The following is a 14,919-nucleotide window of genomic DNA, read 5'->3' on the forward strand; positions in this document are numbered from 1 at the left end:
ATACTATCATGTTGCTTTCGGGTAGAAGGAAGTTTAGTAATGAAATCCATAGCAATATCTTCCCACTTCCATTCGAGAATGGGAGGTTGCTCGAGTAGACCATAAGGTCGATGATGCTCGGCTTTGACTTTAGAGCAAGTGAGACATTTCGCAACGTAGAGAGCAATGTCTTTCTTCATTCCAGGCCACCAAAAGACAGAACGAAGATTGGCCGTACATTTTATCAGCACCAGGATGAACGGAATACCGTGACTTATAAGCTTCGTCCATTATGAATGTGCGAAGGTCATCACGATCGGGAATCCATAAGCGATTAAGGAAATAGAGCAAACCATTGGGTTTGGTTTCCAATTGTAATTCCGCACCACACGACATCTCGTCATACATATTGCCTTCGGTGACGGATTCGTGTTGCGCGTTAAGAACACGCTCTTCGAGATCATTTTGAACGAGAACACAAGTAAGCAACATAGATTTGACTTGTTTCTTACGGCTAAGAGCGTCGGCCACGACATTCGCTTTACCGGGATGGTAGCGAATCTCGCAATCATAGTCACAAAGCAACTCGGCCCAACGACGTTGCCTCATGTTGAGTTCCTTTTGATCAAAAATGTGTTGGAGACTCTTATGATCGGTAAATACTACGCATTTGGTACCATAGAGATAATGTCTCCAAATCTTCAAGGCGAATACGACGGCACCAAGCTCGAGATTGTGTGTCGTATAATTCTTTTCCTGAACTTTGAGTTGTCTCGAAGCATACGCGATAACCTTGTCTCGTTGCATGAGAACACAACCGAGACCTTGATTAGAAGCATCACAGAATACAATGAAATCTTCACTACCTTCGGGGAGAGCAAGAATAGGAGCATTGCAAAGAAAGTCCTTCAAAGTTTGAAACGCTTCCTCTTGCTTTGACCCCCACTCGTAAGGTTTACCCTTATGTGTAACAGCGGTGAGGGGCAATGCAATCTTCGAGAAGTTACGAATGAAACGACGGTAATATCCCGCCAAACCAAGAAAAGAACGAACTCCGGTGGGAGACGTTGGTGTCTTCCAATTCTTGACGGCTTCAATCTTTGCGGGATCAACATGGATACCTTTGTCGTTAACGATGTGGCCCAAAACTTGAACTTCCTTAAGCCAAAACTCACACTTCGAAAACTTGGCATACAATTATTCTTTCCGTAGGAGGTTAAGGACTGCATGTAGATGCTCTTTGTGATCGTTTTCGGATTTCGAGTAGATCAAAATGTCATCGATGAAAACAATTACGAATTTGTCCAAGTAGGGTTTACACACACGGTTCATGAGATCCATGAAAACCGCGGGTGCGTTAGTTAGCCCAAAAGGCATAACAAAAAATTCGTGATGCCCATATCGAGTAAGGAAAGCAGTCTTGGGTATGTCATATTCATTAACGCGAAGTTGATGATAACCCGAACGGAGATCTATCTTCGAGAAGCAAGCGGCTCCTTGAAGTTGATCGAAAAGATCATCGATACGAGGGAGCGGGTAACGGTTCTTGTTGGTGAGCTTGTTGAGTTCACTGTAGTCGATGCACATGCGAAACGATCCATCCTTCTTTTTCACAAATAAAACAGGTGCGCCCCAAGGAGAAGAACTCAGGAGGATAAAACCCTTATCGGAGAGTTCTTGCAATTGGCTCGAAAGCTCTTGCATTTCTGACGGTGCAAGACGATAAGGTGCTTTAGCAACGGGATTAGCTCCAGGTACGAGATCAATGCTAAACTCGACTTGACGAATAGGAGGAAGTCCAACAACGTCATCGGGAAAGACGTCGGGAAAATCACGCACAATAGGAATATCTTGAATCTTCTTTTTCTCCTTATCTTTCTCCACCACGAGGGCCAAAAAGGCGACATACTTCTTACGCAAGTAACGTTGAGCTTGAAAGCACGACATGAGATTAAGCTTAGAAGCAGGCGCACTACCGAATACTTTAAGAATACTGCCATCTTGAAGAGGTATACGAAGGAACTTATCAAAACAAACGACCTCGACGTGGTTCAAAGTCAACCAATCCATCCCAACTATGACATAAAAACTACCCATTTGCATCGGTGTAAGTCCCGAATCTTGATCACTACAATTATGATATCAACAATCTAGGTTTTGGTGCGGAATTCCAACACTGGATGATTCAAGAACACAAACACAGCACCAAGAATTTGCTTCAAAACACACGTTAATATTAACGTCGGGTGCTTAAGCACTATTAATACAATACTCGTATATGATACTAGACGGCCAAAACACAAGTTAACGAACAACCCCTAACCCTATACGAAGACATCTATATATATAGGGAACTAACCACTCAAGCCCAATACTAACCAAAAGCCCACCGAGATCCAAATGGATCTCGGTTTACATACACAGCCCAAACAAAACAAACAAACTAAGTACAAACCAAATAACTAGGCCCAACAATCTCCCCCTTGGTTTGTAGCTTGGTTCTCAATCATGCTCCATATTATCAATGTTAGCGTCTTAAAAACCACCTGCCCAAAATTTGCATCTGATAATAGAAGCCACCATGCTTGTATATTCTTTTGCAGCCGGTTCAAAAATCGGGTCGGCAATTATCTGAAATGCACTGAGTGTCTTGATGTCTTTCTCTCCAAGCTTCAGCAGATCTCGTGGGTCAACAAATCTATACTGCCCTTTGCCCTTCTGCAGACGTACAACCACGGTAGCAGTTTCACTGTCATACATCCAGAATCTCATATTATCCAGAGTACCATCTGGAATAGCTTTAGGCATAGGAATACGAGTGACTTTCTTTGTAGCAGGCCACATGACATTGACCATTGTCTTTCCTGTCTTTGGATCCACGACCCCCTTTGCTTTCTTCAAGAATGAGTCTGCAGTTGGCATCTTTGGAAAGCCTTGATCAACTTGATTTCTCAGAAAGTTCCAGAAATCCCTACCACGTTTGTCATTTGTTGGATTGTGGAATGGGGAGTTTATCAAATCACTGAGATCCACCTTAGTCCAAGAACCAAAGTCCTTCATCTTGTTATAGTACTCAGTGGTCCCGGACTTCCGTTTAACCCACCACATGTTCTTTTCAGCATCAAAATCCCATGACACAACTCCAGAACGATCTCCATACTTATCCGAAAAACCCTTTTGAAGAGTAACAACGAATCTGTCTGGGTGATCGGATGATTCAACATTCTGATTGGAGTTTTTCATCACCAGCAGCTTCTTCTGAATTCTATCCAACTTTTCTTTGGTGAGTGGAGGTTCAGATAGATATTGTTTCAGCGTCTCAGATTCATCTATACTTTCAGCCTGACGAACAGTAAATCTACCACTTTGATCAACGTTGGGCATCTTTGAGGTTTTATCAACACTGCTCTTGAATTCATCTCCAAACTTCAGAACGAGTTTTTGTTGGAGGTCTAGATAAACGGAAGTTAACTCTCCCATGTTGGACTGAAGCTCTTTGATCTTGGAGTCTTTATTAGAATTGCTGGTTTCCAGCTCTTGAATACGCACATCTTTCACGACAGAATCTTGTTCAAGTTCAAAGACTCTACGTTGAAGAGCTTGCACATCTTTCACGAAAGACTCTACGTCGGAGTATTACTCTTAGGAATAGCATGCCCAAAGCCAAGAGTTCTTATTTAGTTTTTTTCTTGTCGAACGACGAAATAACATCCCCTAAAATCAATTAATAAAATTCATATAGTGCTCACTTTATTGAACTTGAAACCACCTCAATAATGAGGATAAACAAAAGTTACCACTAAACTAAGAGACTATCAACCTGTAATTACCTAGTTAAATGTATAAATTAATCGCACACGACTGGTTTTATACCTCTTTGTAGCAATTCATAAACTATTAGAACTAATAAATTAGAGTTAATGGCCATTTTCGTCCCTGTGGTTTGTTACTTTCGCCACTTCAGTTCAAAATTTGAAATTTTGTCAATTTAGTCCTTATAGTTTAAAAATTAGCCAATTACGTCCCCCCGTCTAACGGCATCCAACTATGCCGTTAGTTTAAGGGGTATTTTTGTCTTTCTCATAGTTATTTTTAGTTAATGGCCATCTTCGTCCCTGTGGTTTGATACTTTTGCTATTTCAGTCCAAAATTTGAAATTTTGTTAATTTTATGTTTAATTTAATTCAGTTTTTTTTTTGCTACTTCAGTCCATGACGGAATTGATTGGTAAAGTGGTTAGGGTAATTCTCTAAAACCGAACTATACCGAAAAAACTAAAATCGTCTATTTGCTTAATGCATAATAGTTAGGATTTAGAGATTAACATATCATAGCAAACATCTGGGTCAAAATCAACATCAGGAGATCAAATATCCCGCATTTCCATGTTTGCTCAAGAAATCAATGCCCTAAATTGCATGTGTGTTCTTCAAATCGTGGTATTGTTCTTGAATTCATCGAATTCAACCCTAGAGTTGTTGTCAATTTGAAGAATTCAAGAACAACACCACGATTTGAAGAACACACATGTTATCTAGTGTATTGATTTCTTGAGTAAACATGGAAATACTAATATTCGACCTCCTGATGTTGATTTTAACCCAGATTTTTGCTACGATATGTTAATCTCTAAACCCTAACTATTATGCATTAATTAAATAAACGATTTAAGTTTTTTCGGTATAGTTGGGTTTTAGGGAATTACCCTGACCACTTTACCAATGAATTCCACCATGGGGGAGAGTTTAGGAGATGTCTAGAAACTAAATACGAGGGGGGGGGGTATGATTATTGTTGTCGACAGAGTAAATGTCAACCTGTTTTGGTCGATGCTCGATGGTTTTGGGCTTGGATTATGCTTTTAGGGGTTATAGACAAAAAAAAAACTGAATTAATTAAACATAAAATTGACAACATTTCAAACTTTGGACTGGAGTAGCAAAGGTATTAAACCACAGGGACGAAAATGACCATTAACTAAAAATAGACAGGAGAAAGACAAAAATACCCCTTAAACTAACGGCATAGTTGGATGCCGTTAGACGGGGGGGGGGGGGGGGCGTAATTGGCTAATTTTTAAAACTATAAGGACTAAATTGACAAAATTTCAAACTTTGGACTGAAGTGGTGAAAGTAGCAAACCGCGGGGACGAAAATGGCCATTAACTCAATAAATTAGTTCAAACATAAATTCACCATATAGTTCATTTTTTTAAGGTAATCGTAAGAACCTGTTACTGGAAAAGTAATGACATCCTGGTCCCATCAACTCTACTTATCAATGTTATAGGTCAAATGCAACTTGCATTGTGTATTTAGCCTCCGAAACTATTATAGAAAAACAACTATAAAAATTGTATTCAAAGTTGACACCTCTACTAGAAAGACTTAAACGTGTAACCTAAAATCTTATTTTCTTTCAAGAAATATATGAAGATAAAGATTTGTAAGTGTTTTGACGCTTACTCAAGTTTTGACTCACTTCCGAATTATGTTAGCAAATCATCTTGCCTTCAATTTGTGCATGAATTTTAGTTTCTCTATAGAACCGTATGTGAAAATCCAGAGTGTTAGCGAGCCTCTTGCGATCTTTGACCAAATCAATACGCCCCTTTAAATATCTTACCTTTGACCAAATCAATATTCCTCTTTAAATATCTTTCTAGATCTTCAAGTTTGTAAAGATAGCATAACAAGTCCCTTAACTTGCCAATATGTCATATGAGCACCAAATCTCAAAATGATTAAACATCACATGATTCTGTAGAAACCTTTACGTGATTGTGTCCTGAAGACGTGGATACCCTTACCCACTCGTAAGCTGGGGAAGCTTTGGAATGTAAAAACAACAAACACAAGCTGTCAGAAGGGGAAGCTCCAGCAAGATTCCTAAGTTGACCAGGGGAGCCCTCGCTACAGTAAGCCGTAGAAAAGTCACGACTGGCATAAAGCTGGTATCTGCCATAAAGTAAGAGTGACGACATAATAGACAAAAGTAGAACACATGTTGCACTGAAATGGCATTACCAATCTGCATAAGCTGAAAGATGAGTTGACCCCTTTCCCCTTAAGAACCTTAAGCTTTCACGGAAAAGCTCCCGACTGCCTATGAAAGGAACATTTCAGCCAAAGGTATTTTCATTCTCATTCACCCTATTTCTCTCTACTCTCTATTCATACTTACTGCTATAATTTCATTATCGTATCATATTCTCACGTCGGAGGTTCATCGAAGGAGACTCCCTCTCACAGTGAGACTAACTGGTCATGTTTTCTTTGATCTTAGCAGGTTAGAAAGCTCTGTTAGTGACATACTCTTGAACCGCCATACCTTTATTGTTAGATATACTCATTGTAGCAACATGTAATACAGAATTAATTTATTTTAAGATATTCATAAATGAGACAAATATTTTATGTATAATTATATATGTAGATAAAATCCACATGATCGGATCTAACTTTAATAAAAGTGAAGTGGCATAACTATCTACTATAGATTTTATACTCGTCTTCCTCATTTAAAATTTTCAAAAGTTACATTAAGCATCCAACAACTCATAAATTATCACCGGTTCTTATATGCACATCTTTATGTATTTTCATTTTCTTTGAGAAAACTAAATAACCGAACCAATTAAGAAATCAATTATTCAATTATGTTTATGATATTTGAGTTTTGTGCTTTCGTTGTGATTATACGTGTATACAAACTAATTACACACACATATATGATATATACACGTATATATATTTATTTGTATAAATAATTTATTACATACAAGGATAATTTCATATATCACACTTAGAAGTCGAGTAATATCACATTCACTCTAACAAAAACCGTAATATTAAGTATGCTCATTTTTGTATGGATGACATAAACAAACTTCACTTGTATAAATAATAACTTAGTTTATGATAGTTATAAATGAAAGGAAGAAGAGGGAGATTATATATGAAACAACTACCTACCAACAATATTTAATATGTAAATTGTAAAACATATAAACACAATAATACAGATAATAGAATTTATGAAAAGAAAGAAAATGGAAAACTCAACTCTTATTGATGTATATAATAACAAATTCAAGAGCCAGTATATATAGCAAAACATATAGAAAATCATTCTTTTCTCTATATTGTTAATAGGTTGTTAATTTGTTATACTTAACCAACTCATTAATAGAAAATTTTTGTGCAGGTGATAAAAATGTTGTATCTATGTATTTCAAGCTTTTATAGGTATATATAAAGTTGCGTCTATAATATACATCAAAAAGATTTTTTTATATTTTCATTTTCAAAATTCTAAATACTATAAATACTACTATATTTAGGGACGAGCCTACATAGGTTGTTAGCAGTTCACGGAAACCCACTAGTTTTGAAATATTTTAATAGATTTGGGATTTTTAAAAAAGGTATACTCGCCTGTTTCCCTTTAGCATTTACTTTTGCATATCACCTGAAGATGGAGGGTATCGAAAGTTAATTGATACATGTAATAAAGTAAGTTCTTTTATTTTAAAATCTATAGAGTTTTTTTTTATCCTATAATCAAGTATTATAATTGCTAATATTAATAAAAAGTAAAAAAAGTTAATGACTGGTTTCGTTTGTGCATGTATTAGACGCTAATCCAGTTCATATTGGCATCACTATGTGATTAATACTTTCAACATGATTCTCGATACACAAATTCAGTAGTCGAAAACCGTTTTAACAAGGTAACATCTGACTAGCTTACGTATAACGTATTTTTATTATATGATGGTCAATGAACATTACCCGACACGATCGGAATAGTTGAATTGACATTGGACATTTTGTTTTATAAATTTTATTATGTTTATTTTGGACAGGATAGGATAATGGTTTTGTAAAAGCGTAGACCGACTTTTTCTTGTTGTTCATCTTTTTCCTTGCAACTTACTACTCATCTCGACCAACTCCACCAGCTTCACCACCGATCATCTATCTATTCCAATTCCATCAAAACATGCTTATTCAATTTCAGTTTCAATTCAATTAGCCGTAAGTACTTCTTAATTACAATCTTAACAACAGCATACGATGAAATTGGGTAAACAACATCAGCAACAGCAACAAGAACGACCGCGTTTGACCTCGTCAATCAGAAGCAAAGCCGCTCATTTCGTCTCTGATCTCACTACCGTTATCCTCAATCCAATTTCCGATAAACCCTCTTCTGTAAGTCGTCTGTTCTTATTATTCTATCCATTCCATCACGGCTAGGTTTAATTTTACGAATTCTTTCATCTTTCGATTATTGGGTTTTATGTGAAATTTGACTTCAATCATGAATTTGAATTAATACAGCTTTAGGGTTAGGGTTTATTATTTTAGAATGTTTATATGATTTTCTTAGGGAAATGCGAGTAAAGAACCGAGGAGAAACACGCAACAATGTAGTCAAGAAGACGATGTACCGGTTCTAGAAGACGGTCCGGATACATCTTCCTTCACTGCATTTCTCTATTCGTTTCTATCCCCGGGTAGATCAGAAGAAACCGAGCCCGAGTATGCAAATTGGAGCGATAATCAATCCAACAAAACCGACTCGTCATCAAAAGAAAACAGTGCTAAAAAGGGTATTTTCTCGAGGGGGAAACAGTCAATTGGCAAGGCTCTTTCGCAGGCTGCTCGGTATGGGACCGGCTACCGGTTACATTCGTCAGGTAAGGTAAATACCGAGTCAAAAGTTGATGATGGTAGAGAAACAGGCTCCCCGTTTGGGTCGAATGAGGTGGTGGTTGCACAAAAACCGAGCGGGCCTAAACTTCCTAATATGTCAGAGCCTTCACAGCTTATGACTGAAGACACACGGGCTGCTCTTTATGTTGCGCTACCGGTTCTCAGTCAAGGAAAGAAATGGGTCCTTCTGTACAGGTATATTATTTACAGTTGTATCATGTAATGAAGAATTTGTAGGTTTCTTATAATTTTTTTTTGTGTTCGGTTTTCATATGCAGTACATGGAGGCATGGCATATCTTTGTCAACTTTGTATAGAAGAAGCAATCTTTGCCATGGGTTAAGTCTGCTGGTGAGTCCAAACGGGTCAGACCCGTTGACATGTCCAAATGACTCATATCCATTGGAGGTTAATCTTTAAACTGAAACTTGATTGACAAATTTCAGGTTGTTGGAGATCGTAAAGGTGCGGTGTTTGGTGGTTTAGTTGAGGCCCCATTGAGACCATCAACCAAGAAAAGATATCAGGTATGCTTATTTGAGGTACCTTCTTTTATGAAGTATATATTGATTTAACTTTTCATTTAATTTTCATGGGCTGGTGAATACTATACAGGGATCAAATGATACATTTGTTTTTACAAATACTCCTGGTTGTCCTGTTATATTTCGTCCAACAGGTACTGCTATTTTATAACAAATTTGCGTTAATAGGTTATTTAGTTACAAACAATTTATGAATCTTTTCATAGAATAAAATTTAATTTCGTAACTTTTTGCGTATTTCACTTCTGTTCACATAACTTTCTGATATTTTGAAAACCGCTTTTCTTTCACTTATGTTTAAACTTTAATCTTTTCTGGTGTATTTAAGCAGGCATCAATCGGTATTTCACACTGTGCTCAACCGAGTATCTAGCACTTGGTGGTGGCAATCATTTTGCATTGTATCTCGATCATGATCTGTAAGAGTCTTGCTATCTTAATTCCTTTTGGGGACATAAATTCCTCAAATATTTGGCAGTTTACATCTCTTTTATTGTTTCCTAGATTGAACGGGTCAAGCTTGGCCTCAGAAACGTATGGTAACTCTTGTTTGTCACACACTCAAGATTTTGAAGTGAAGGAAATCGAGGTGCTCTCTCTTCCTCTCCCACATTGTAAACATAATTTGTATCGTTTAATGTTAGAAATTTGGTTTGATTGACGATGTTGAATGTATGCAGTTGTGGGGGTTTGTATATGCTTCAGAGTATGAAGAGACAGTATCAATGTTGAGAACTGAGGCACCTGGGATTTGTCGGTGGTAGCATAACACGCTGGATGACATTTTGTATATATTTTGGCTTGGATTGTTTGGTTTCAAATATGAAAGACTTTTGGATTTACTGGAACGATTTAAAGTCTTTTAAGGAGTTTGTGTTATATTGAAAAAAAGGAGTTAACACGAAAGTATGTCTAGGTTTTCTTGTTGAATTGTATGCTCATTTGTATTTGGCTGCTTCTTAGTATGGCGGTGTTACACATATATGACAAGTATTTGGCGGTATTCACCGGCGAGGCGATAACAACAAAAAGAAGACAACGATAGCGAACAATAAAAATGGACGAAAGCGATACACAAGTTAAATGGGCGGCACTATAGTCCTGAACCACTGAATAAGGGAAAAACACACTCTTTGGGCCCAGCTCTATTATTCATAGGTTATTGATCGTATACGACATGGACGGAAATATCGAATTTGTCAACTATGTATTATCAAAGTAGTGTCAATCTCTTGCATGTTAGGGTTTGGAATCGGCAGAGTACGAATATGAATGTAGAATTAGGGTTTGAGAGTGTAAAGGTGAAAAAGACGAACGGTGGGTTTAGAATAGCATCCGAGTTATGATGGGTTAAAGGTTAAAAGAATCCTCTTAAATATTAAATTTTATTTTTCATTTATTAAATTAGAAGGAAATTATGAAAAGAATTGTTATATATGAAAATGATTAATTTGAACCAATAGAAATAGATGAAAACATCTTGCTTTAATATAGATATAGATTAGAGTTAAGTGTCACTTTAGTACCTGTGGTTTGTCCAATTACACAATTTTAGTATCGTCTTTGAAAAAATTTGCAGATGGCAACCTCACCTTTCTAAAACTTGCAATTTTAGTACTTTTTCTAACTCCATCTATTTTTTCCATTAAGTCAAGGGTAAATTAATAAGGAGCGAATTCCACGAATAGTCCCTGTGGTTTGAGCCAAATTTTATGCAGCGTCCCTAATGTTTAAAACTTGCATGCATGGTCCCTAACTGTCAACTTTGGTTTCATTGTTGGTTCAAAAAGATTGCCTAGTTAATTGCTGGAGTTAAATGTTGTACGTGAACGGGTAGCTTGGTCCATTTAATTCTCTCGCCATTCTCTCTCATCCCCCCCCCTCGGGGTTATTTTCTATCATTCATTTTAGTTCCAAAAATTGCACCAGCTTGAGATGAAGTTCATACCTTATAATGATATCCTTTTAATTATCAATTCAATTGTTTCTGGTAAGATAAATAAGATATTCTATTGAGATCATTTATTTCCAGTCGTGTGTTGGGTTGGCTGTGTAAGCATAAGATAGACGCATTTAGAATGTTGTTGATTTGTGTGGCCAAAAATCAATTACATCGCCATATGCGAGAATTGGTACTCAACTTTTGGAGCATATAAGAATCCATGCCAGGTTTATTTTCATGTAGGTTATATTAAAAAGAAGTACAGTATTAATTTGATGGCAATTAACTCTTGGTTATAATATGTTTAGATATAAATCTTGTTTACTGAAGCGTCTTAGTTGGATAACGGATCTATTGTTTGAAAATCTAGTTGAGTTGATTCCATAAGACCACCCACGATAGTTAGGACAAAACAGACATAATCACAAATGCCCAATTACATGGTAATCAATACATGGTAAATATCCGGTACATAATTTCTTAACAATGTAAGAAAACAGGCCTATAAAGTAATTTCTTAACAATGTAAGAAAACCACACATAAAGATTTGTTAGTCCATTTGGTACATAATTTCTTAACAATGCAAGAAAACCACTCATAAAGATTTGGTACATAATTTCTTAACAATGTAAGAAAACCACCCATAAAGATTTGTTAATCAATTTTTTATGAGTTCGGCCGTTTAAGAAAGTTCAATGAACCTAAAAATAAAGAAAACGGTTTAAGCGAGTGGCTCGTTTTTACTCGATCTTGAACCCGGTTTTTATGTCAGGTTCGTTTCGATCATGGGAAAAATATTATTCTTTGGTTTAAACTTTTAGTAGTTTATGTTTCAAAAGTTATATGTAGAAAAACAACCAAACTTTGTCCAAAATAAAAATAAGCGAGTTGGGTTCGTTTTAGGTCGAACGAATGCCGTTGAAAAATATTTTTAATATAGCATAACGTCCTAAACAAACTAAACTCGTAAAAAACTGAGCAACAAGCTTTTGATCTCTCCTGGTCTTTTTGTTGCTACAAGCTAGCATGCCGCGCTTGATGTTGAAGACCGAATCATTCCTCTTTTTCGTAGTCTTAATTTCTTCCTTGATGTTAACGGTATTATAATTATGCAATCTTGTAATGGATTACTACTTTGTTGTAGCTACAATAAAGTAGTAAACCATTACATGATTGCACGATTCTGATACCGCTAACATCAGGGAAAAAAATTGAGTGTTCTTGATTTTGGCTTTGGTATTTTCTATTATGTGGTGGGTTGGCGACTAATGAGCGGCTTATAACCAAATATATTGTATTAATTAATGACCTGATATCAAGTAATTAATGTGAAGATGTCAACGGTTTACGTTAAAATTATTGTTAAGAGATAAGTACTTTTTGCGTCCTTGTGGTACACAGCCGATCTAGCTGTCTAACCTGTTAGTTTTTTCTGTCAAAAATTGGTGGGCCATGGGAAAAATTGTCTTTTCACACATAAATTAATATTGTGCTTAGAGAGAATTCCACGAATAGTCCTTGTGGTTTGAGCCAAATTTTATACAGCGTCCCTAATATTTAAAACTTGCATGCATGGTCTTTAACCGTCAACTTTGGTTTCATTGTTGTTCCAAAAAGATAGCCCAGTTAACTGCTGGTGTTAAATGTTGTACGTGAAGGGGTAGTTTTGTCCATTTAATGTTCTCGTCTTTCGCCCCCCCCCCCCCCCGGCCGCTATTTTCTATCATTCATTTTAGTTCCAAAAATTGCACCAGCTTGAGATAAAGTTCATACCTTATAATGATATCCTTTTAACTATCAATTCAATTGTTTTTGGTAAGGTAAATAAGATATTTTATTGAGATCATTTATTTCCAGTCATGTGTGGCAGTGGGTTGGCTTTGTAAAGCATAAGATAGATGCATTTAGAACGTTGTTGATTATTGTGGCCAAATATCTATTACATGGCCATATGCGAGAATTGGTTCTCAACTTTTGGAGTATATAAGAGTCCATGCCAGGTTTATTTTCATGTAGGTTATATTAAAAAGTACAATGTAACACCCCGGCTTAAGTGGAAATGCCCGAGTGTGACGTACATATTGTTGAAACACACATGACACTATTAGGTGACAATATTATCATTAATTTATTTAAAATCTCAAGTACACAAGTTTGATCAATTAAATACATTTAAATAAAGGAAAAACGACTATAATAACTGGTTGTTTATTATTGATAACTTAGAACTAGCGTCTTCATCACTTCAACCTCTAATAATGGTACATGTAGCATATTTATAAAATAAATGGTCAACTACAAGTAGTTGGTGAGAATCACATAGTTTTAATATACATACATAAAAATCATACAATTTCATGAACATGTGTAACAACGCAAGTAAGGTCCTTTCTAGTTGGTAACAACCAACATAATCGGATAATAGCAAAACGCATGCAAGGTCCTTTCCAGTTGGGGACAGCCAACGTACTCGGATAATAGCACAACGCACGCAAGGTCCTTTCCAGTTGGTAACAACCAACGTACTCGGATAATCGCACAACGCAAATAAGCAAATAAACACACAAGTCCATAATATGAATTGTAATTTTGTAAATGAATAAGTAAGTGCTTGAATACAATATACATGCTTCCCCCAAAAATGTAAAAGCGTTAAAAAGGGGGTGTGAGAAACTCACCTTTGATATGAAGCATAAACAAAAGAAAAAATCCGAAAATGCATCAAAGAAGTCGAAACGATTGAACCTCACGAAATATAAATAAAATAATACGAATATTTAACGACTAATTAACGGAATTATTAAAACTATTATTGTATAAATTTGTACAGAAGATATATTATTTTATTATAATTTTTACTAATTTTAGGCATTTGATTATTTTAATAATATTTTATGTTTTAACGGTTTAATATTATTTTAATAATGTTTGGCTAATAACATAACATTAATAAGGGAAATATGATATTTGTAAGGCACGGTTTAGCGTTTACTAGTTAAAACTAATTTTAACGGTTTAACGAATTAAAAGTTAAATAATTAAAGTTTAACGAATTAAGATTAACGAAAGAATTATAACTAACGGGTGAATGAGGTTGGAAGTTGGTTTTGTATGGGAAATGGTGAAATATAATTTATAATTATTTTATAAAACATTTATTTGGTTTAAAATATTTTATTTGATTTATTATGATTTTTAAATAATTTATAATCGAATCAAAATGTTTAATCCCATCTAATTAAATCTAGTCAAATCAAACTTAATCCAGTCGAATCGAATTTTCACAAATTCGATTCGATTCCTTTTTATTCGATTCAATTAGCTGATATTCGATTTGATTTATTTAACATTCGACTCGATTCAATTTAACTTGGCATTTTTTCAAACTTTCTAGTTCTCAAAAGTTTTATTCGACTCGACTCGTTTAAATTCGATTCGATTCATTTACCCTTGACAGTTTGTCAAAAATTTCATTTTCTAAAGTTTACTTTATGTTTAGTTTCAGTTTTATTTCTTAACATATTAGTACTAATGATTTGTTAATGATGGTCTTGCAACAACACAGCATGTATTGTCCTTTAGATCTTCCAAGGAAGAAAAAGCATTGGGGTGTTTATATGAATGATCAAGGGGTTGAGAGAGTCTCCACTCATGCATGCAACATGTGCCAATCCAGAGATCCATATAGGATGGATTGAAGAGTTTTGGACCAATGGCAAGGCCGTAAAGGA

The 14,919-nt window shown here is 35.7% G+C and overlaps 1 protein-coding gene across 1 annotated transcript; it reads left to right on the forward strand.

Moving 5' to 3' along the window:
- Positions 1 to 8,051: 8,051 nt before the first annotated feature.
- LOC143614879 (uncharacterized) lies at positions 8,052 to 10,152 on the forward strand. Its single transcript, XM_077088184.1, has 8 exons — positions 8,052 to 8,196; positions 8,375 to 8,895; positions 8,979 to 9,051; positions 9,147 to 9,227; positions 9,316 to 9,379; positions 9,577 to 9,664; positions 9,750 to 9,834; positions 9,926 to 10,152. The coding sequence occupies exons 1-8, from the start codon at positions 8,059 to 8,061 to the stop codon at positions 10,007 to 10,009; spliced, it is 1,134 nt and encodes a 377-aa protein (XP_076944299.1). The 5' UTR covers positions 8,052 to 8,058; the 3' UTR covers positions 10,010 to 10,152.
- The last annotated feature ends 4,767 nt before the right edge of the window (positions 10,153 to 14,919 follow it).

Source organism: Bidens hawaiensis, unplaced genomic scaffold (assembly GCF_021521415.1).
Source record: "Bidens hawaiensis isolate Kalapana, Puna unplaced genomic scaffold, B.hawaiensis_p1.1 tig00041222_1, whole genome shotgun sequence".
NCBI lineage: Eukaryota > Viridiplantae > Streptophyta > Magnoliopsida > Asterales > Asteraceae > Bidens > Bidens hawaiensis.